The sequence below is a fragment of the Ipomoea triloba genome, chromosome 6, assembly GCF_003576645.1.
Source record: "Ipomoea triloba cultivar NCNSP0323 chromosome 6, ASM357664v1".
Classification (NCBI taxonomy): Eukaryota; Viridiplantae; Streptophyta; class Magnoliopsida; order Solanales; family Convolvulaceae; genus Ipomoea; species Ipomoea triloba.
Genome location: NC_044921.1, coordinates 4,687,835 through 4,713,015, shown reverse-complemented (window position 1 = coordinate 4,713,015; position 25,181 = coordinate 4,687,835). Strand labels below are relative to the sequence as shown.

Here is a 25,181-nt window from a genome sequence, read left to right as displayed (position 1 = left end):
ATCCAATACTACTATAATGTGCACCCAATAATATAATATGTAAAAGTGCAACTATCTTGAGTGTACTTTTACATATTGTCGAATATACTTGTAGAGTCACTGGTGTTGAATACATATCTACTACATGTCATCAAATGCACTTACAGTTTAATCCGGTGTAATTTGCAATATAATAATTTTTGCATGCTACACTTATTGTGGAAAAAAGTTGTAAAATTTCTCAAATTACCACCGGCACGTGTTATCCCCTTTAGAGACATTGATCATCCAAGATTATTGGTTAACATTAGTTTGCAATTTTTACCGAAGGTAGTGTTCTCATCTAATCCTAAACTTACACACAGTATTATTATATAGATAAATACATCGATATGGCTCTATCAAAATTGTATAAAACAGTTCTATTAGTAATATAAATTTGTCAAAAACCAAACCTTGTGGTCTAGTGACACGAAATGATTCTCCCAATTGAGAGGTCATCTCTTTGTGCATCAATACGTTCGAAAAGTATATATGAACAGATACTACATAAATAGTTAAAAAAATGTAAAACGAATTTTTTTAATAGTTTGAACCCTTCAAACAAGAAACCTATTTTCAAATTATTTTAAATTAAAAATTGGTTCTGAAACATTTTGGACGAGAATTCAATGAAAGGTTGGAGAAAACTGAAAACAATACCACGGGAAGGGAATAAACTACCAAAAAAGGAATTTAAATTAGAAATGAGTTTATATAAGTTTTTGACAAAACATTAATTAATATCTTTATTTATTACTCCGTAATTCTTATGAATAGTGAATTGATAATTATAATATATTAATTGCCTATAACACTTTAGAAGTTTGTGTGAGTGAGATACTGTGACTTTTTTTTTTTTTTTTGAAACATGACTACATGAGATACTATGATTTTAATTATATATAAGTGTAGAATTTCAAACTCCACCGCAACCATCTTTGTTGGGTAGAATTTACAAGGTCAGATCTAGCATCCTGCTACCAAAATGTGCAGTGGCGCTAACTACTATAAAAATATAAAATATAAAATTGTGCATTGTGGCGCTAACTACTATAAAATATAAATTATAAAATTGTGCATTTGCTACTAGATATAACTTTTGGTGTAGTAGTAAATGTAGGGACGAAACTATAGTGGGGCCGGAGCAGTTGCCTCGGCCCCCTTCCTCACCCACCCCATATATAGCCTCTGTAAATATATATATATATATATATATATATATATATATATATATAGCCCCCTTCCTCACCCACCCCATATATAGCCTTTGTAAATATATATATATATATGTGTGTGTGTGTGTGTGTGTGTGTGTGTGTGTGTGTGTGTGTGGTACATGTTAGGCGGGTTGGTAGAGCACGCGTGTGACTTATAGAAGGTTAAGGGTTTGAAATTGCACTGTCTAATTCCGTGTGTTTGCTAGTTGCTACATTTATAATGTGTTTTTATATTTAAATCATTTTATCAAAATAATTGTTATTACTAGTTGCTACATTTATAATGTGTTTTTTTTAGTCAAATTATTTTATCAAAATTATTGCGTTCCATATTTAATTTTGTTTTGAATATTTTTATGAAGCTTTAATATATTTTATTTTTTTGCCATATCCAACAATTATCATTTTTTTACATATTAATAATGAAATATGTTATTTATAATATGTTTTCTATTCGAATCATTTTATCAAAATAATTATGTTAGATTTTTTAAATAAAATTTTGATGCGTGTATATTATTTTTGGGTCAATCCAACAATATTTATGACTATGTTTGTTAAGTGTTTTATTTATTTATTTATTTTTGTCAAATTATCTCTTTAATTTTAATATTTACCCCACTCAAAAAAATTATGAGTCTTGAGTAAATTTGATTATGACAATTGATAACAAAGTAGGTCATGGTTATCCATAATTAATTTATTAGTTAGCGTTACCATTAGTTTCTTATTTTATTTATTTATTTATCATTCATTATGGTTTGGTCTAGCAAAAGCATTTTGTTGACTAGGAAAATCATGGGTCAACTTTCAATTAAGACGTGGATCAAGCACTTTACAAGTTTTATTATTTGAAATTCAGTAATTAATTAATTCTCTTATGTCCTGGCCGGCCTACATTCAGCAGGATATTCAAATAATAGCTTAGGGCTTAGGTTTTGTTTTAAAATAGATTACTTAGATTTTAAAAGAAGTTGTAACAATGCGTAATTATGTACTCGCATGTTGTTTTCAAAAAAAAACAAAAAAAAGTACTCCAATGTTGTGACAATGATTATCTTTCTTTTGTGCCAATAACTTTTGTCCGTTGCATAAATACACCACACAATGTTTGAAAATACAATAGAACGAAATGCACAGATACACCACAAAATGCACCACACATATAAAATTACATCACATCTAATGGTGCATTTCCAAACACAAATACACGTACCTAATAGTGAGTGACCGCACGGGAAACCTTGTTCGCCGCACAGTAATCTGACCCTATATATATATATATATATATATATATATATATATATATATATATATATATAATGAATCTCTATCAATTCAATGGTCTCCGCCTTGAGTACCGCGCGATGATCTCCTCATTGACCACTAAATTAAAGAACCTGTGACAATTGATCAACTCAATAACTACCATTTTGTTTGTGACAAAGTTGCACCAAAGGAACTACAAGTAAACTACATATCCCCAAAAAAGACCAACTAGCAGATATCTTCACCAAGACACTAACCACAACAATGTTAGATGATCTAAGGGGCAAGCTCAATGTTCTCTCTAGAGAACCTTAAATTTTATGGGCGTATTAGAATTCTGTATTCTAGGCACACTAGAATTCCTTCTCCATCTCCCTCTCCCTGTATTATTGAGAATATATCATTCCTATCCTGACTAGAACTCTTTGTATCCTTACTCTTTATTTGTATCATTATAAATACATATATATATATATATCTTCATGTACTTTAAATACAATGTTCAATAATAAAATTCTTCCCAGAATAGTTGTTCCAATCGCTCCTACCTACTAACATTCCTTGCACATTAACTACCTAGGGTATGTTTGGTTCATGGGTTTACATATTAGGAATGAAAATCAAAATCATAGTTATTGTTTGGGTTACAAGTTTTTAAAACACAACTATGGTATTTGATTACTTCTTCAATTAAAAACCACATTCTTTAGTTAAAAACATGTATCATTCCATCTTATCCTTCCTTATCAGTCACCTCTCGATCTATTGCTTCCCCACTACATCCCTCATATTTTTGTTTTGATTTTTTGTTCATTTTGGTGCTTTGGATGTTATTATATTAGCATTATTTGTTTTAATTTTTTGTTTTTTTGTTTTTTTTTTGTTTTTATTTTTTTAAACCTTTATATAAGGTCATAAATAACCAAACATCAATATTGGTAATTATTCCAATTCCATTCTACTATCAAACATAAAAAAAAAAATATTTTCACGAAAATTTATTGCCATTACCAAGTATTTGATTCTCATTCCAATTTGCGATTACAATGTGAGAACCAAACACAGTCCTAGTTCTATGATGGTCTAGGACCAAATGACCAACAATATATGGCCATGATTATAGAAAGAGTTCATTCCAACAAAAAATCGCTTGATTATTGAGTTTGTTTTAACATTTGTCATTTGTAATCAATTAGTTGGCTAATTACCAAATTAAAAAATAAAGTTGAATTTTTTTTTTCTTTCCAAAAGGTTGAAATCAAATCCCAATTTATTTACTGTGTTGCTACACTGTGAGAGGTGAGACTCGATCTTGGTCATTCTTTCTAAACTTTACTCTTCTGATCAATTGAGTTATTCATGCGTATAAGTTGAATTTTTTTTACGTTAGTCCCTTAAAGCTTTCATGAATTAATCTAACACAATCAAAATTATGAAAGTAAGAGTTAACATTATAAGTACTCTACACTCTCAATTTGAATGATTTTCTATTACTTTAGATCAGATTAAATGACAAAGATTTCAATTCAACATATTGAAATTACAATTTTACCTTGACATGCGAACCAACAAACAGAACTGGTATTGGAATACTAAATTTGAAAAATTAATTTTCAATAATTTATAGCTAAATGTGATCCATTTGAAAAATAACGGCCACATCTAAAACAAAAATTCAACAATCAAGAAATCTTTATTCTGTACGGTGTCCTCTAGAAATTATATGGAATTGACCAAAGAAAAGATCCAAGTACAAATGCTGGATTAATTAAGCAGTAACTGTTGTGCATCACATGAGTAGCTGACGACCATGTATATACATTCATACTATCATTGTCAATTAGTCACCAAAAAAGTTTTTATTTTTTAAAAAATAAAATAAATAATCTGAAAAAAAAAACTAAAATAGAGTTAGAACTGACACATAATTTATAATTTAAACAAAATTAAAATGTCAATGACCTTGTCGTGGCTCTCTCAAATGTGAGGTCATGAATTTGATCTTCAATGAAAAAAGTATTGACTCTTTGTACTTCAATAGGTTGAGAAAATAGTTATAACCAGATATTACATTCTAACATAGTCACAAGTAATCAAAGAACAAAACTAAAACCATTTAAAAAAAAAAAAAGAGAGAAAAACACCGCGTAGAGCCAAGAAAATAAAATTTAAAAAGAAAAACGCTTACGTATAGTATGATATCACCATAATCCGTCCGGCCAAAATTATCCTGTACGTGTACGCTATCTCTACGCTCATTTGAAGTGCAATCGGAACACGCTTTAACGTTAGACCTTCCCCGTTGACGTTGGAATTCTCAGACATCCTCTGCTCCACACTCACTTGTATATATATACTCCTACTTACCCTAATTTCATCCAAAATATATACCCATTCCATTCCATGCAATTACGAACCCCAAAAACCCACTTTCACAATCACCAAATTGAAATCTCACAACACTTACTATTATATTATATCTAACAGTTCATTTCTTGATTCTCCGATGGAGCGCAACGAGGAGGCGCCGTCGGCGGTGAAGTACAAGGGAGTGAGGAAGAGGAAATGGGGGAAATGGGTGTCGGAGATACGCCTACCCAACAGCCGGGAGAGGATATGGTTGGGGTCTTACAACACGGCGGAGAAAGCCGCCAGGGCTTTCGACGTCGCCCAGTTTTGCCTGCGCGGCCCCACCGCGCAGCTCAACTTTCCCGACGACCCGCCCGACGTTCCCGGCTGGCAGACGTTCACCCCGCCGGAGATTCAGGACGTCGCCGCCCAATACGGCAGCGACTACTCCCGACCGCCACCTGCCAATATAATTGCTGTCGGGCGGCAGGAACAAGGAAACCATGAGGAAATAACGCACGTGATGGATTTGGATGACACGTCACCCTCCTCGACCTCCGAAGGTGCGGTACAAATGGGAGATATTGATTGGTCGTTTTTTGACGCACTGGATGGGGCTCCTACTTGTAACGAGTTTGGTCTATTCTCAGGTGATGATCTCTACGTGCCACCACAACCACAACCACATCCTCCGCCCCCGCCGCCGCCGTCAACCACTGATCACGACAATGAAACCCAATTTTCTCACCCATCTTTCTTATGGAACTTCTAGCTTCCTATCCTATATATACTACCTCACTCACCTCGCTACTATCAACAATATAATATAATGCCAAATAACACATACACACCAACAAACAAAAAAAACATATATATATGAGTAATTTTTTTTTGGGTAAATTTACAGGGTCTTTTATCTCCGTCCGTTTAACGGTCCGGGGTCCACCCACATTCGCTCCGGGAGGCACGGGAGCTGGCCCAGGGGGAATCGTCACTTGTGGGAATTGAACTCGGTTCTCCCGAAATTCCTCCCAACAAAGAATATATATATGAGTAATGCTATAAATTACTTATGTATTTTACCTAAAAACTTTCCTTCTGAAGTGGCATTATAGGACTATAAAGTGAGGTTAGCTAATTGATTAGCACTCAATAAATGAAAGTCTGCCCACGAGGAAAGGTTTGGACGGGAATATATATGTACGTATATACTTTTTTTTAATGAACTTTCTATAATATAATACAACGTGGTATGGCATAGTGCCACAGGATAGTCTATGTTGTTCGTACTTGATCTTTCCGGTTTCTTGTAGTAAAATTATGTTTTTGCCTGGAAAGGTTTATATATCAATATATGGAATTTTATGGGATAGCTTATCCATTTTCTCTTTATAAATTTCCTTTAAATCTTTGCATGTTTTCCATTGTGTCTATACCTAGCCTCGCTCTTATATATTATATTAGGAAACATGTTTGGTTATGCTTATGCCGTATATTATCACGTTTAATATTAAATTTGATCTCTTAATTATTGCGTTTTTACTGTTCTGTGTTTTGAGTTTAAAATTTATTGATTTAGCCACCAACTATTATTTAAAATTTTTATATTTAAAGTATGAGTTTAAAATTAATTGTTTAGATTTAGCCTCCAATTATTATTTAAAATTGAGTTATTACCGAAATAGTCCATTGACTATAACAAAATTACCACATAAGTTCCTCAACTTTAAAAATCGTAACCACTTTGGTCATCAATTTGTTTTGCCGTCAGACATCCGTTATATCATGACGAAATTGGTAATTTTGTTACAGTCAAGGGACCATTTCAATCATTACAAGCACCATTTTGTCTGAAAAATTAATTACCGAAATGGTCCCTTGACTATAACGAAATTATCAATTTGATCCCGAGTTAACAGCAGATGTCTAATAGTAAAACAAATGGAGGACCAAATTGAAATTTAAGAGACTTAATTAATCAAAAAAATAATTAAGAATGAAATTGATAATTTCGCTATAGCCAATAGATCATTTCAATAATTAACTCTTTTAAAATTTTTATATTTAAGTATTGAGAGTGATGAGATTTAAAAATTTTATATTTAAGTATTGAAAGTGATGAGATTTGGAGAAAAGTCTACTGAGCCTTTTTTAGTGTCACGTGGTATATATATAGGTATGTGTATGGTGATGTGATGCCTTTTTTGTCGCCAATTTTGCATGCATATATATGGATTATATATTTATATGCAGTTCCTTTACTCTACAAAAGCGAACTGCAGCACTTCGGAACATACTATTTTCAACCTTGTAACTAATGGGCTCTCCAAATTGTTCTTTACTCCCATACCAAAACGGTGGCGTTGGCCGTCAATAAATTCACTACATACAAAAAACGCATATTTTCAACATACAGTTAATGTCCTCAGGGCGGGTACAAACATTTTAGAGGCCCTGAGTGAAATTAAAAAAAAATGGGCCCTTATATAAAAAACTAAAATTTAAATGTAATAATACTAAAAAAATAATAATATCAAATAACATGAAATACTTATAGAAAATTTTTAACAGTTTTTAAATACAAAAGTAATTATGACAAAAGAAGTCTACGTGCTATGCAAAATCATCGATAATTGCATCAAGATTAACATTCTCTAGCATATCCTTCTCAATATACAAAATGGTCATTAACATGACCTTGGTAATTTAAATTTTCTTTAGATTGTTTCAATTATTTGATTATGATTTTTTGAAAATTTTATTTATAGCTCCTCTTTGTGATTCTATTAGCTGCTCTACTTGTTTTTTTTTTGTTTTTTTTCACAATCACATAAATGCTTTTTAGGTAACTTTATATAAAACAATTTTAAAAACTGTGTATAAGAAAAGAACAAAAGCACGTGGGTATTTTTAAAGACAGAACAAATTACAAATAGAAGAGAACTTACAAGTTACAACGGACAATGGAGCCCAAACTTGCAAACAAATGAACAATCATTGATTAATCGAATTGGAAAAAAATTTATTGAAGAGGACAAATGAGTTAGCCGGTTAGGGTGTCGATTCTAATAGATAAAAGACAATTAGGTGTCCTCGACTCCCCATGTCGATTCTATTTCTAAATTATTTAATTAAGCATCGATTCTCAGCTTCATACAGTCCCATCTATTCTTAATTTTTTGTTTTCTAATATAATTATAACACTAATTTTTTATTTTCTAATATAATTATAACACTAATTGTAACACTATAATAGATATATGTATACATATGTATATATATGGATCGACCCCTTCTATCCTAGGGCCATAGGCGGTCGCCCATCCCGTCCATGCTTAGGACCGTCCCTAATGCCCTTATTAGCTCTTGGACTCGACCTCCGTTCGTGGACGGTTGTAGTGGGCATAGTGAAAGCGTTAGACCCGGTTAAGGAGGTCCAAACTATCCGTCATTTTTTCGTGGGAGCCATTGGAGTGCTGCCTAGTATAAAAACACTCCTCTCTGTCTTATGAGTTATGATGACATCAGCATTCAATTCTCTTGTAGTAGCTTGATACGAATCCTAATACAAATTTGTCTTCGTGACCAAAATACTTGCTCTATATTCACTATCCTTGTCTTTATTTCTTATTATTCTTTATTTATTGGGTTATTTGAGTCGGACCACCTGGATCAATATAATCAATCAGCCAACAATGCCAATTAAGTTCGACTCCATGTAATAACTACTTGTTAATCTTCATGATTTGAGTCGGTCAGCTATAAGCAACGCAATTCAACGCAATTTAAATTGGTTCACTTAAAATGCATATTCAAATACTAATGATAGGTTTTCATATAAATTAAAGTTAATGCCTTTGGCTTTTTTTTTTTTTCGTTTCCCCCTCAATCTCTGCATTTACACTTATTTTCCCTCTAATAATAATATAGGTACCCAGCTACAACAAAATAAAATATGGCGGAGGAAACTCTCTCTCGGAAGAATAGCGAAGAACAAAACCTCCTGGAGCGAAGTACCAAGAAGACGAAGACATCAACCGAATCTCCGATGGGTGAAGCCTCCCTGAAAAGAAAGATGGCACGCCAGAAGAACATATTGGAGCGCTATCGTTTAAACAGGTAGTTGCAAATGAAACTGGAAGCACTTTTGTGAACCCAAATCCATTTGAGTTAGATCTCATCTCAAATGACGAGGAGGAAGATCCAGACGATAAGATCGACGGCGGATGCCCTGTCATCCGTCTCTCCAAAGAAGAAAAGTTATGCCTGAGAAGTAGATGGAAACAGACACTCATTGTCAAAGTCTTGGAAGGAATGTATGCTATGCATATTTGTTGATGAGATTGACTGCATTATGGCACCCGAAGGCTAGAATGGAACTAATCGCCATTGGGGCATTGGGGGAGGATATTTTCTGGTTAAGTTTGCATCCCTGAAGAACTATGAATTTGCTAAGTACGGAGGAGCCTGGATGGTCCTAGATCATTACCTGATCGTAAAGGAGTGGGTTCCAATCTTTGAACCTCTCACTGACAAGACGAAAACAGTAATAGTGTGGGTGCGCTTCCCCTGCCTATCTGCGGAGTACTACGACCACAATTTTCTCATGAGGGTGGGAGGCAAGATTGGTAGGCTGATTAACATTGATACGGCGACGAGTCTAGTCTCCTGGACAATGTTTGTGAGAATCTGTGTTGAGGTAGATATTACCAAGCCATTGCTATCCAAGTTCACGTTAAGGAGGAATGTGAGAGGCATCACATATGAGGGACTACACCTTATATGCTTCAAATGTGGTGTTTATGGCCATAGTGCTGAGAAATACACGCAGAATCATGAACATGTGAGGAAGAGGAAAAGATGGCGGAGGGAGATAGATGCAGGTGGCCGTACACCGGTGGAGGAGGGTGCTGGAAGTAATGGTCAGAATAATGCAAAAGGAAAGAAGGATCTTAACAAAGGTAAGGCGCGAACCAGACCTGAGGCATGGAGGATTATGGTTCCTGTATGGTAGCCCCACGAAAATGAAAAAGATATGCGAAAAATCAGGAACAAAATAATCAGACTAGGAATGGATATGGAAAGAAAGATTTATGTAACGTAGTAAAAGGGAAGGAAAAGATAGGCGCAGATTCAGGCTCCAGGTTTGCTCACCTCATGGAAGATAATGTGGGGGAAACAGAATTAGAGAGTCAAGGACCTAATATGGGCTCGAGTGAACAACGAGTGCAAAAATTAACCACCCAAGGCCCAAGTTCTCCAGGAGTTACTAGAGGGAAGATACCCATAGCACAAGTATCAGAGAAACAAATTTAGGGAAATAATAGACATGGTAAACACAAAGTAACGGTGGAAGGTCCTGCCAAATCTGATAACTCTAAGCGAGCACAAATAAACCAGCGTAAAGCAGCCAACTAGGTCGGGGCGGCTAGTGAGCATACTCTAGTCACAGGTAATATTAACGAAGCCAAGACGACGAAAGTAGTGGGAATTGATGCTGAGATGTCAACCAACGACGTACCCAATGTTGATAACCAGTTGTTGGAGCACCATGGCGATCCCCCTGACCAACTCGATGGTGGAACTGAGTCTCTTACGGACGTGGACCTCTTTGATGATAGCCTTGAGAATCTTGGCGAGGGAGATATGGAGGTGTAGCCCTGAGGTGCTGCTGCGGATTGGTAGCAGTTTTGGGTTTTGCCCCCTACCCCTTCTTGTGCTTTTGTGTTTTGTCATTGCTTGTTTGCATGGTTTTGTTTTTTGCTTTCTCTGTTTTCCTTTGTTTTTGTTTTTCCATGAAGGTCATCGTTTGGAATTGTCAAGGAGTAGCGTTTAAAAGTTTTATTAGAGTTACTAAATGGTTTCCTAACAGTCATAAACCGAGCATTCTCTGCCATATGGAGACCAAAACATCGTATCTAATGTAGATGGTGTCTGCCAAAAACTGGGTTTCGAAAATTGGGTTCGAGTGGATTTGGGTTTTAGTGCGGTATCTGGGTCCTTTGGAAGGAAGATATTGAAGTTGGGGTGCTGAGTTCTCATCTGCAATTCATTCATCTAATGATCAAGGAACAGAATGGTCGATCTTGGAATTTCTCTACAGTTTATGCTAGTCCGTCACTTCACCTGCGATGGAGATTGTGGAGTGCCCTATCATGCTCTAAAGTCAGTATTCGTGGCCCCTGACTGGTTGTGGGGGATTTTAATGTGGTGGCTAATCTTGAAGAAACCTCCAACCCGGAGAACTCGGGAGCTCACCTTAATAATGATTTTAAAAATTGGATTTTCGAGGAAGCTCTAGTCGACTTAGGGTTCACTAGCTAGAAACTTACGTGGAAATGAGGGCAACAAAGTGGAACTTTTAAAGGCGCAAGACTTGATAGAGCCTTAGTGTCGATAGATTGGCTGGATAGGTTCGACAACACAAAAGTGTCGCACCTACTGAGAATAAAGTCTGACCATTACCCTATTTTGATTAATTTAGATTGCCAGCAGGAGAGTCACGCTCATACATTCAAATTTCAAGGTGCCTGGTGTAGGCGGCATTCTAATTTCTTGGATGTGGTAAAACATAACTGGATTGTTAATGCTACTATTTGGGAGAACAAAGAAAATATTGCAACTAAACTTCAAAGTAGGAATAGGAATATTTTTGGGAATATTCACTCGAAAAAACGCCATCTCCTTAGACGTCTTGAAGGGATACAGAAACACCTCGAAAGCAACAACCATTCGGGATTAATAAAATTAGAAAGGAAGCTCAGGGGAGAGCTAGAAAAGGTCTTGTACCAAGAAGAAATATTATGGTACCAACAAGCTAGGGAGCACTGGATTGCATCTGGAGATAGGAATACAAGTTTCTATCATGCTGCCACCAAGGTAAAAAAAAAAAAAAAAAAAGCAAAGAAGATGAGGTATAACTCATGGATAATTCGAATCAGCATCAACTCTTAAAAGGCAAAAAAATAAAAGAAACAAAAACAAATAACAAATTAGTTTATTTATAAATAATGAAAACCAAATAACAAAGTCGAATAAATAGATTGGAGCTCGATATACCTGGATTTTGCAAGACACATCGACGTTGAACTTGTGCATCCTCAGCAAGAAATTTCCAAATGGCATTCCAAACTACTTCGGCCTTACTGAGTGAACTTGAAGTGAGAAGCGTAACAAATAACCTTCGCAAAGCATACGCGAATGCCCAGTAACTCGAATCAATAATGCCATCAATACACTCCTTGTCATCATCTAATAATCCATATTCATAACACGTATCCCTAAACGAATTATGAATGACTCCTGCAACAGTGCGAATATCTTCATGGGTAAAAGGTCCGCGTACCAAGTTTAAAAGACATCTAAGATAGTATAACTCTCCACACCCTGGCGGAACATAGAACAATCGTCCTATGGAGGATCTTAAACCGACTTCATGACAAAAATGAGACATTGTACTACCGAGTAAGTTTGGTTACATATGGTGGTTGTAAATAGTAAGCAGTTATCAAATTAATGTCACCCTACAATTGATTCATTTTCTTCTTTTTTTAGGATTTCTTGTTTTAATATTATTGTATTTTTAATATTGTTTTATTGTTTTAATTGTTTTAATGTACAATATTTTGGGCAGGAAATAGGATTTCGTTTTGGAGGATTTTGTTTTTATAAGTATTATAACAATGTACTAATCCTAATGTATAACAATGTTTTGATGTTATAGGATTTCGTGTTATAATATTATTGTACTTTTAATATTATTTTATTGTTTCAATTGTTTTAGTGTACAATATTTTGGGCGGGAAATAGTATTTCGTTTTGGAGGATTTTGTTTATATATATATATATAGATTTTATTGTTTCAATTGTTTTAGTGTACAATATTTTGGGCGGGAAATAATATTTCGTTTTGTAGGATTTTGTGTTTCTATATATATATATAGATATAGATATATTACTTTTATAAAGTTATAAAAACAATATTAAATTTTAACTAAAAAGTATTGCATAAATGTATTTAAAAAATATTACATTTTAAATACAGAGTATTATAAATAATTTCACACCAAACCTACTCATATTCAAAATTATATATGTATATAAATTTTTTGGCAAATTATTCTATGGATTGGGTCTAACATACACAATTTACATACTAAATGCTCACAATTTATATATTGAATGCTCACAATTTACATAATTTGTTCACAGTTTACATTCTAAATCTTCACAATTCAAATTGTGAACATTCAGTATGTAAATAGACACAGGTCCACCTTGCCATAGTATAATTATTAAAATTTTTCGGTGTTACTTTGAAATTTTATAACTTTTTTCTTTTCTATCTACTAAACAAAAATATTAATTTAGTATTTTAAATTTTAATATTTCATTCACCAACTTGACATATTATTTATATGTTATTTTTAGAGTTAATTCTACCCGAGGTCCATTGCTTTTGGTGACAATACCAAATTTAGTCCTACACTATCATTTTTGTCATTTAACAACTCGAACTATTATCTTTTAGACCCTTTTAGTCATTCTTATGATTTATTATATTTTTAGTAAGGACATTTTTGTCTTTTCATATTTTTTATTTGTTACTTTTCTAATTTCAACCGGCTTAATTAGTTTATGACTTTACTAAAACCGGTTGAAAAATACGGTTACTAAAATTCAGAAGTTACCAAAAGTCTTAAACCAATTAAATCGGTTGAAATTGAAAAAATAACAAAAAAATATGAAAATACAAAAATAGCCTTACTAAAAATAGAAAAAATCATGAAAATGAATAAAAGTATACAAAAAATAATAATCTAGAATGTTAAATGACAAAAGGATACTCTAGGACTAAATTAAAAATTTTCCCGGTGGAATTAACTCGTTATTTTTAATTTCGTTATTTTCCATTCACTATTACAGTCTCCGTCCACTATTTCTTTTGGTTGTGATTGTGGTTAGTTTCTAGTTTCTACTGGACTTAATTAGGAACCGGAAATTTTGTTCAAATGGAGTAAAAAGAATAAGAAAAAGAAAGTTTTTTAAAAAAAAAAAAGAAAGAAAGAAAGAACGCAATTTTCTATTAGTGGGACCGACCGACAAAACGTGCTTTTTGTAAATTAAGTCACTTTCAAACGTCATTGTTGATTAAGTCATTAAGATTGGTGATTAGACATTTAGATAAGGTAATTTATGATCTCCCACCTTAAATTAATGAGTTCTATATATATATTTCTAAATTATACTCCCTTACTTATACTCCTTGAGGTGACAAAAAGAGATTGATTATTTTTATCATGTGGGCCTACAGAAAAGCGCAAACTATATTGTGGATCATGGTCCACAATGCATTGTGCACCATGATCATGACTGATACTGTAGTTGTGTTGAACGGATAGTACAGTTGTGTTGAAAGTAAACTGCAGTTGCGCGAAACAGAGACTGTTCACCCATTCAACACAACTGCAGTATCCGTTCAACACAGTTGCAGTATCAGTTCAACACAACTGTAGTTCCAGACGGATGACACGTCCTCTGTTTTGCGCAACTACAGTTCCCTTTCAACACAACTGCAGTATCCGTTCAACACAATTGTAGTATCAGTTCAATACAACTGCAGTATCAACCATGATCCATGGTCCATAGTATAATGATTGACAGAAAAGTGTCTACATAAAAAACATGTGAGGGGAAAGACAAATTGGGAGTATAAAGTGGGAAGGAATTAGGTGGGAAAAGAATAATGCGGGAATAAAGTGAGAGTTTAAATTCCAGCATTTGGTTTGCAGGAATAAAATTACTAGGAATTTCAATTCCAATATTTGATATATATGGGAATTGATATGAAATAAGTAGTATAAAGTCTAAAATGCCCATTATTGTTGTTGTTGCATATAAAGAATGCAAATTTTAAAGAGTTTCTGCATATAAAGAATTCAAAGGAACATACAAGAAAGTTATTGTATATAAATAACGCATATAAAGAATGTAAATTTTGAATAGTTGTTGCATATAAAGATTGAAATTCATTAAATGAACATACACAAAGGAAAGTCGAAGAATAATACACATTATAATTTAGAAGGGAAGGTCATGTATAAAATTTAGGTTAAAAAGGGAGGGGTAATTTTGTCTCAGAACTATCTTTTTTTCTTCCTAAAATCCATGGAATTAAAATCCCATAGGGGCATGGGATTCTAATTCCATAAAAATGAGGAATTGTAATTCCGTGGAATTGCAATTCCCTCCAATTAAACGAAGGAATTTTGTTGCATTCGGAATTAGGTGGGAATTAAATGGGAATGGAATTGTAATTCCCTCCAACCAAGCGCCCTGTAAGTATTTTTCTAAATTAATTTGAACACATGTTGTAATTGATTCCCTTTTAGTTCAGAGCGCTTTCCGATGAAATGAATTGGATGAACAGTATAATGTAACTTATGTAAGTGCAAAAATAGAGAGAAAAATGAACAATAGTATAATTTCAATATATATTATTCCAACTTTCGAATCAATACATATGAAGTATATAGAATTACATTTGTAACAAAAAACATTAATGACAAATATAAATATGACTGTTACATATTATTGAATGCTCATAATGTCCACAATAATATCTTTATAACACTCCCTTTTGGACATTAACTTACCATAATCATGCCTCGTTAAAAATTCGCTAGAAAAAATGTGTGGAAAAACTTAGACGAAAAAAGAGTGCATGATGTATGAGTAATTCATGTATTGTTTCGGTTGATTCATTAAAAACCTTACCCTAAGAAAACCCTGTGAAAAAAAAAAACCCTTAGTTAAGAAAAAAAAGTGCAACCATAAGCTTTCAGGGATTTTTCCAAATAAAGATTAGCGTCTAACGACTCATAATTATGCGTTCATGATTAGGGCTGTGCAGCGGTCGGGTTCGGGCGGTTCGGGTGGTCGTAGGGCTGTGCAGCGGTCGGGTTCGGGCGGTTCGGGTGGTCGGTGGCTAGAACAGCGGTCGGGTTCGGGCGGTTCGGGTGGTCGGTGGCTAGAACCGAACGGATTTCGGTTTTATTTTTGTAACCCCAAACCGTTTAAAAAAGGGATGAAGCCCGTCGGTTTTGGAGATTTTGATCTCCGACCGACATCCGACTAACCGTCGGTTTAGTCGGGTTGATAAAAAAAAATTAATGCAAAAACTAAATTACTATTACAATTTTAGTCCAAACCTCAAAAAACTAAAATACACACAAAATCACATCTAAAATCCTAATCATTCACAAAAATTTAATTACACCAAAATACAAATCAAATTACAACAATACAACTGTCATTCACTCATTCACAATTCACAAAGAGCAATTAAACATTTAAATCACAGCAGGTCAGCAGCACAGATCCAGCCTCCAAGCCTCCAGTAGTCCAGCCTCTAATCCTCCATTACCTCCAATAGTTGCCTAAATCCTAATCCTCTTCCTAATTATATTCAAAGTTAGAAAAGATGAAAACTTAAAAATGTAGTAAACTTGCCAAAATATATAGTATATACAATATTACAATATAATAACTAATAAGTATATTGTTATTAGTAATAACAGAAAGTTAAGATTGGGACAAAGTGTGCTCAGATTGCTTATTTTTCATATCATGTAAGGATTGGGGGAAATTGCCAATGACCTATGGATTGACCACAGTTCATGGCAACATACCAAACCCAATCCAACAAATGAACAAATCCCAGATTTCAGAGTATGGTGGAAGCATCATCATTGCACTGGGCAGTTATTACTTATTAAACATTTAAAAAAAAACAGAGAAGAGAGACAGAGAGATATACCAGACAGCATCCTTATACAATTATACTTACAACCATTCCAATTTCCAGTGGTCAGTGGATAGTGTGAATCCTCAAACCTGGGGCAGTTATTAGCCACTGAGGCTGCAAACTTTCCAGCCAGGGAGGCATCACATCAACTCAACTCATCATTATGTAGAGCCACAGCCACCAGCCCACCATGGTTCCATGCTCAGGCAGTCAAGCAGTCAAGTACTCAAACATACACAATTTAGTTTTAAACAGCACAAGGCACAACTCACAAGCATAAGCAGAAAACAGTAAAACAGTAAACAAATAAAGATATGAAATAGTTTGAAATAATTTACTGGTATTGTAGGCAGGGAAGAACCAACTCCAGTGCAGAACTCTGCACACAAAAAAAAAAAAAAATAAACATTAGACTTTAAACTAATTAACTAAAAAATAAACAAACTTATAATTAAAGTTAAAACTTATAAGAATAATTACCTTTTTCAAATTTCTCAACCTCATCAATGTTTTCTTCAACTGAAAGAGGCTGATTGTGCAACCTAAGCCAATCTTGTGCACATACAAGTGCCTCCACAATTTTAGGAGTAAGAGAACTCCTAAAGGCATCAAGAACTCTCCCACTTGTACTAAAGGTTGATTCTGATGCAACTGTAGAAATGGGAACAGCAAGTATATCCCTAGCCATTTTAGAAAGCACAGGGAACCTTCCAGCATTAACCTTCCACCATTTCAAGAGGTCAAATTCACCATCCTCTTCTATAATTTCCTCACTCAAATAAACTTCCAACTCAGTTTTCTTTCTGCCTAATTCTCCACTCTCCAATCTTTGTTTTTTTAACTGAGATTTTAACAAAGATTGGGGTCTCCCAACAGAAACTGGATCAGACAAAACAGTAGGGGGAACAGACTGTTCAACAGGAACAGGATCAGACTGGACTGGGAAACTTGTCACATAATCAACATACAACTCCTTCAAGTCTTTCATAACCTTCTCAAACAAGGACTTGCCATTTTCATCACCATATAATTGATTAAACTGATATGGCATGTATTCAATTTTGTCCCTAGGATCCATTATATTTCCATAAAAAATCAGAAAATTCATCTTGTTTGGATCACCCCAGTATTTATCAAACTTGGTCCTCATATTCATCCCCATTGCTTTAACAGAATCAGATTCAGCTCCCACTAGACCAGTAAGTATGCAAGATAAATCAGACACTTCAGAGAAGAAAGTGTTAGAAGTTACATACAGAGAACCAGATATCCTAACAGTCATTTCATAAAATGATTTCAGAAATTTCACCAACCCTTCTACTACCTCCCAATCCAAGAAATTAGGAACATTCCCACCCAAATCAGATTTGAAGGAAGGGTCATAATCTTCATACACTTCAAAAACCTTTTGATACAGCAAAGCAGTATGCAGCATCAAATATGTGGAATTCCACCTTGTAGGTACATCAAGAACCAAAGAGTTTTTGGCTTCCACCCCAATTAAGTCAGCAAGCTCTCTAAATTTTTGGAGCCTAGCAGGAGAGCTTCTCATATACCTAACAGAGTCCCTTACCTTCTTAACAGAATCATCAGATTCCTTTAATCCATCTTGCACAACCAGATTAAGGATGTGAGCAATGCATCGCATATGCAAATACTTACACCTTACTGCAGTAGAACCCCGAGACAGCATTTTCTTTTTTAAAAACCCTATGGCAGTATCATTGCTAGAAGCATTATCAACTGTGACAGAAAAAATTGACTTCAACCCCCACTCTAGTAGGCAACTTTCAAGTGCCTTAGCTATGTATTCCCCCTTATGTGAAGAAATAGGGACAAAGGAAATGATTTTTTTCTGTAGCTTCCACTCATGATCTATGAAATGTGCAGTAATGCACATGTAGTTGATTCTTTGTACAGAAGTCCAAGTATCAGTAGTGATACTAACCCTTTGGCAGCTAGTCTTAAAGAAATTCTTCAAATTAACCCTCTCATCAGAATAAATTTTCAGAATATCCCTACTTACTGTCCATCTAGAAGGAATTTTGAACATAGGACAGCAAACAAGAATAAATTTCCTAAAACCTTGACCCTCCACAAACCTAAAAGGTAGCTCATCAACAATAATCATTTCACAAAGAGCTCTCCTAATCAACTCCTGATCAAAAACCCAGGTTCCTAAAACCCCTGCTGCACCTTCAGACTCAGTTAAACCAGAACTAGGGGCAGGAGAGAATGTGAGTAGAGATTGCCTAGTATCCTTAGAGTGAGGATTTTTTAAGCAAGTCATAATGTGATTTCTCAAAGTAGAAGTCCCATGTCTTTTGGACTCAGATTTGTAAGACTTTTTACAGTATATGCACACTGCTGAGACAACAATGTTATCTTTGTTCTTGATTTTTTCAAAGTGATCCCAAACAGGAGATCTGGTTTCAACCTCTTTTCTTTTTTTAGGAACAGATGGAGGCAAAGGCTGCTGAGATGTATCTTTCTCTACAGCTTCAGCTCCCATATCATGTTCCACATTTTGAGAGGGAGGTTGACTTCCAGACCCACCAACACTTTCCATCTATAACATATAGTAGGAAAGTATTAGGGATCTCATTTCAAAATCTAGAGCATTTCAATTTCATCATTAATAAGCATAGTTCAGACATTGCACATTTCATCATGTATGCAGAAATGCAGAATTGCAGATTCCACAATAACACAAGCAATTTAAGGGTCATCTATCCATAAACTTGGCAACTTGCACAGTTTCACACTTGCAAGTTACAATTTACAAAACACAAAGAAATCAATAATCAGGCATTCAAGCAAAGTATGCAAATACTTTTTGATGCTCATCATTTATATGGATTTCACATCCCACTAATCCCAATTAGGGGCTAAGGCTTCCACCAAAACAGACATTCAGATTTCAGGCATTCAAGATTTTTAAAAATGGATTTCAGACTTTCAGTAAGCACAATAACACACAGAAATCCATAATCATTAATCAGGCATTCAAGATTTCAAGCACAGTAAGAGCACAGTCTTACTTTAAAAAAATATAATGCTCATCATTTATATGGATTTCACATCCCACTAATCCCAGTTAGGGGCTATGGCTTCCACCAAAACAGACATTCAGATTTCAGGCATTCAAGATTTTTAGAAATGGATTTCAGACTTTCAGTAAGCACAATAACACGAAGAAATCCATAATCATTAATCAGGGGAATAGGGGATAGGGCTTCGGGCTTCCACCATACTGGAAAATAATACACTACATTGCTAGAAGCCTAGAAATTAGGCGAATAATTTCACAAAATCAGAGTATATCAATATCAAAATTCAGAACCCTAAATCAAAGAGCTTGAAATTAGGGTCACAACACTATCACAGATTCACTCATTCACATGAGTCACAACACAGGACACAGAATCAGAGAATAACAAAAATCAATTAGGGTTTAGGGGTTACCTTGTTTCTCAGCAATAATCCCCCGAGAACAGAGGGCCTTCGATTCCTAGCAAGCAAACTGCAACCCTCTCGAGTCCACAGGTCACCGTCTGTCCGTCTCTGCGTCTCACCGATTCAAGGACTACCGAACTAGGGCTTCCACCGGAGACTTAAAAGTCTCTGATTCTCTAACTCTCTTAGAAGTTAGAACTGTAGAAGAGACAACGAGAGTACGAGACTACGAGAGAGGAGACAGTAATCTAAGAACTCAGAGAAGAGAGAACAAAGAGAGAGGTTGAGAGAACTCAGAGAAGAGAGATTGAGAGAGGTCAAGAGAAGTAGATCTACTAGAGAACGAGAGAATTCTCTAGGTCAAGAGTGAAGAGGTGCGACTGCGCAAATGAGCAGATCTGGAATCTTCGCAGTATATATACTATGCTCATACGACGTCGTATATATGTGCAGAATGCGAACCCTAGCGGTACATCGGGTTTTCGGACGGGTTCGGGTGGCATTACTGCCACCCAAACCGAATTCATTTGAACCGCACAGCGCGCGGTTCGGTTCGGTTTTGGCTTGTTCGGGTTCGGTTATCCTCGGATGACGCATTGCGGTGGTCGGGTCGGTCGGGTTCTTCGGTTTGGTCGGGTTATGCACACCCCTATTCATGATGCTCATTGATTGCATATCTAAATTTGTTATTTACTGTCAATAATATTATGTAGCGGAACCGTTCATTATGGGAGAATATATTTGATTAAAATCAATTAGGTGTCTCTACGTGAACCCTTGGGGTACAAAACTCGCTTTATTTCACACCACCTCATCATTCTTGTATGTCTTTTGTACAAACACACATTTCTAACCAACAGGGTTACCACTTCAATGATATACATGTTATAAAGAGAATAAATTTATTACCGAGCTGAGCTATATATGCCTTAATTGTTCATTTATATATTAATCAGTGAGGGCGCTTCTAGTACATACCTAGCTCGAGATCCAGATTTTGTCATATATATAATACGAACAATTATATAGGCAATTGTGTTGTTGATAATTATAATTATTTTTCATAAATTTCTTCGATATTCATCATAAAAATTCATGATAATTTCAAAATCAACCAGGTTTTAGCTATTTCCCAAAAATATTTAGATATTGTCGTTTCGAATCCCCAGTATTATGATTATTTGGTATACCTATAAGTTAATTAACTAGGCTTTTTCGTCTTCTGGATGAATGTTTTCATGATATAATTCTTTAAGATATTTCAAGAGTGAAAAAATTCTTAACTAGACCTAGTTGTTGTGGATTCTTATCTTTTAGACTGATAGGTCTCTCGCACTTCTGGCACCAAGGAGCATCAATAGATATATATAGACCAATTTGGAGAATATATATGGACCTAGTCGCTTTTTTCTTGTGATAACTTGATATTTTAAACAAATTATTTTTCCTACAGAGACCCTTAAAATGAAATTATTTCGATTTCTACGAGTATTGTCCCAATTATGATTTCAAAACAAACTTTTTTAGTATAAAAATCTTTATAAGGTTACTTGTGATTTTATAAACCTTATCCATGTTATAAATTTTATATCAAAGTTTGAGCCCAAAAGTTTATTTGAGACTAACCTGTGATCTTTATATATATATATATATATATATATATATATATATATATATATATATATATGTATATATATATATATGTATACACTATGAGCCCAAACTCAAACCATCCTATTTTATTATAGCAAATTAGGTTTCTCCTAAACCCTAGCCCAACATTTTGGCCCAAAACTTCAACCCAAGTTTTCAGCCCAAAAACCTCCCCTACTAGCCGTTCATCCTTAGCGACCTAGGGCACTATGCATAGATCTCGTCCAGCCCAAAAACCTCCTCATCTGCTGACTGCTGAGATCTCGTCACCAACAACCTCCTGTTTAGCCAAGACAGCATCAGGGAACGAAAGCTGGTCTGCAATCCGGCCAAGTTCAGTTCAACCCCCTCTCTTTGTTTTCTAGAGGAGTTCTGAAGATATACAGAAGAAACATTTGTTGCGTAAGGCAACACATGCATCCATGAAAGCTAAGAAACACTCAATTATCTCCAGCATTTTTATTCTACAATGTCGAATCTTCGAGCTTGGACCCGTATTTCGAACCAACACCATAGCTTCACCGGCCACAACAGCTCACTGTTACTGTCGCCGAGAAAAACTAACCACCGCTCGAGTCACAACCGAAAACTTCCAGCCGCATCGCCATCGGAGTAGTCCAGCAACCACCTCCGTCACTACTATCCCTGCTCTCTACATGACCGAATTGAATCTGCATGCAGTACCACAACACCAAAAACCAACCTTCCTCTCCGGTTCCTGGACACTTGGTCAAGACGGGGACTGAGAATGAGGAATTGCAGAGGATGTCGTTCGTGATTCAGACTCTGACAACTGCCAATGATCCATCGCCTAGCAACTACTCATCCGGTTTCAACAGGGGTGATCCAGTATACAACAACGGGAGTTTGACGGATTGGAGCTCAACAACTTCAGTCATAAAACACTGCTCTTAATTTCTTATTGGTTGCATGCAACGGTGCAATAGGGAGAAGTGAGGCAGTGAGCTAGTTGGTGGAAATTGGCGGTGGAATGTGAGAATCTACGATAGTAGAAAGAGAGAAACAAAATGAAGAATAATCCACACATTTCGGTGAGGTTTCGAACAACGGCTGTGAGGGATAACTGGTACTAAGCTTCTAACACTACGTACATTATTTTCACGATAGGCAGGCCCTAGGTTTTATCCGGCACAACCCTCCGAACCTCGGGAGGGGTCTGGGGAATAGCCCGTTCCCAACTGCTGCGCATTGGGCAAGTTTATTAGAGAGAAATGTGTAAAGAAAGTAATGTTCTTGAGAAAGGGATGAAAGGTGGTTTGTCCTGTTTTTGGGCAGTGAGAATGGTCAAGAGACCAGATAAACCATTGTTGATCACTCTGTTTTTCAAGGGAAACGAAAATATTATATAAGAATGAAATAAAAATCTCAATAAGGAAAAACGAGGGGAATAAAAGATAGTGGAAATGAGATGAAAGTGGCAGTCAAAGCTTCAAAGTTCGAGCTCAGGCGAAGTGCATTTGAAGCGGAAGTTATCTGGAACTGTCGATCCCAGTAAGAATTCTCACTAGTAAGACGCCAGCAATCAGGCAGTTCGATTGACCAAGCCACATCAACTGTCATCGCTCATTGTGATCGGGTGTGACACCCCAACTTTTCACAAGCCGAGATAGCTAAACTTTAACGCAAAAGCTGCCTATCTCAACTATCAAACATACATAGCGGAAACGATTTATAACCTAAAGGGGTATCATGCCACATCTAGGTAAGAGAAAACACGGCCTAGATGCACAAGCTAACCAAAAGAACTGGACTGCATAGATATAATCCTCAAGTAATATCAAAACATCTGAAATCTAAACAAGAGTATATAGTCTCACCATTGGCACACAGGCCCAAACATAAAGTCTAAAACATCAACAACTAGTCTAAGCCGCCTTGTAAAGATAAGCTCTAACGCGCTCTCGCTTAGACTTATTGCATACCTGGAAAACATACAAGAAACCATTAGCAAAAGACTGCTAAGCAACCACCACTCACACCCGCAAGGAAATACATATATATATATATAAGTTTGTAAATAGGTTTACACACCCATATAGAATATACACACCAACGAACTATTCAGCATTTAAAATCGGATACTCAACAACAACACGCTGAATAAAGGATAAACCAAGACTTCTCAACAATATCAATGTTCAATTGAATTTCACAAGATAATAAGATATCAACAGAATCAAGAATTCAATAGAATACTCATAAGAAACGACCAACAAGAATATATCCAAGAATAATCAACAACGAACGAGATACGAGATAACTCAAGAATCAAGTAAGAGACCAAACAGACCTCATTCTAAGGATAAGTACTAACCCTTACCCTCCAACCAACATACCAATCCTCATACTAATCATCAAACCCAAACTCAGTTCACGGAGGCATATAATGCCCGAATCATAAAGGCAAATGGTGCCCAAATACATAGAGGCAAATGGTGCCCAAAATACACAAAGGCAAATCGTGCCCGAATACATAGAGACAAATAGTCCTCAACTATACAAATGGCAAATAGTGCCCATATACACAAATGGCAAATAGTGCCCATATACACAAATGGCAAATAGTGTCCATATACGCAATGGCAAATAAAGCCCCAAAATACACAAGGATACTCAAAGATCCATCTTCAACATCCAACCTCAATCTCAGCCCAAGAACAACCACCCAGAGTGTTCATCTCAGACGATTATGAACACAAACCAACTCCCAGATAATATAATCAAGGATTTAACCAAACAAGAGACTCAAAAGATGGATCAAGAGATAGGAATAAATACTCCAAAGACATGGTAAAATACCCAACAAAATACTCCAACAAAGTTCAGAACAAAAGGGGAAACAACCAAACAAACAGACCACAGAACAGGTTACTGGAACCAGAATGCCAGTAGACCAGACAGAACACCCCAGCGGATCCCCTAGCTCTGCCGCACTCCTCCGCAAGAAGGAGGTGGATCACCCTGGCGGAAGACCCTCCTAAGTGTTCAAGCATTCAAAAGCTTTACAATTTGTGACCAGTGAGAGAGATCCATAGCTACAAAGTTTTTATCCAGATTTTAGGAGCTTGTGCTGCATAAACTGATAATATCAAAGAGCATCCAAAGCCAAGACTTATAGTTGGAGATTGAAGAATTTTATCTTCAACCATTTGTAACTCTACTCAGTAGAAGTAGAAAGATGCGGAGTAAACTAGTGTGGAGTTGAAAAACCTAGATACTAAAGACCGGCTTTGTGTTCAAGGCTTGAGTGAACTTTTGTACTAAAGGGATTAGTGCTAACCTTCTTAAGAGTTTTAAGGATAAGAGTGGAGTAGGCTTGGTTCAACCGAACCACTATATAAATATATATATATATATATATATATATATATATATATATATATATATAT

At 35.5% G+C, this 25,181-nt stretch overlaps 2 protein-coding genes across 2 annotated transcripts; one reads left to right on the top strand and one right to left on the bottom strand.

Annotated features, from left to right (window-relative positions):
- The first annotated feature begins 4,911 nt into the window (after positions 1 to 4,911).
- Positions 4,912 to 5,714, top strand: LOC116023303 (ethylene-responsive transcription factor ERF018-like). Its single transcript, XM_031264296.1, has one exon. The coding sequence runs from the start codon at positions 5,014 to 5,016 to the stop codon at positions 5,626 to 5,628; it is 615 nt and encodes a 204-aa protein (XP_031120156.1). The 5' UTR covers positions 4,912 to 5,013; the 3' UTR covers positions 5,629 to 5,714.
- Positions 5,715 to 17,378: 11,664 nt separating this feature from the next.
- LOC116023390 (zinc finger BED domain-containing protein RICESLEEPER 1-like) lies at positions 17,379 to 19,231 on the bottom strand. The gene is made up of 2 exons (XM_031264388.1): positions 17,437 to 19,231; positions 17,379 to 17,383 (listed from the first exon to the last, which is right to left on the bottom strand). Exons 1-2 carry the CDS (start codon positions 19,229 to 19,231, stop codon positions 17,379 to 17,381), a joined length of 1,800 nt encoding a protein of 599 aa, XP_031120248.1.
- Positions 19,232 to 25,181: the final 5,950 nt, after the last annotated feature.

What these genes read in the sequence shown, in the direction of transcription:
- LOC116023390 (XM_031264388.1), bottom strand. Translation starts at nt 19,231, where the DNA reads ATGGAAAGTGTTGGTGGGTCTGGAAGTCAACCTCCCTCTCAAAATGTG.
- LOC116023303 (XM_031264296.1), top strand. Translation starts at nt 5,014, where the DNA reads ATGGAGCGCAACGAGGAGGCGCCGTCGGCGGTGAAGTACAAGGGAGTG.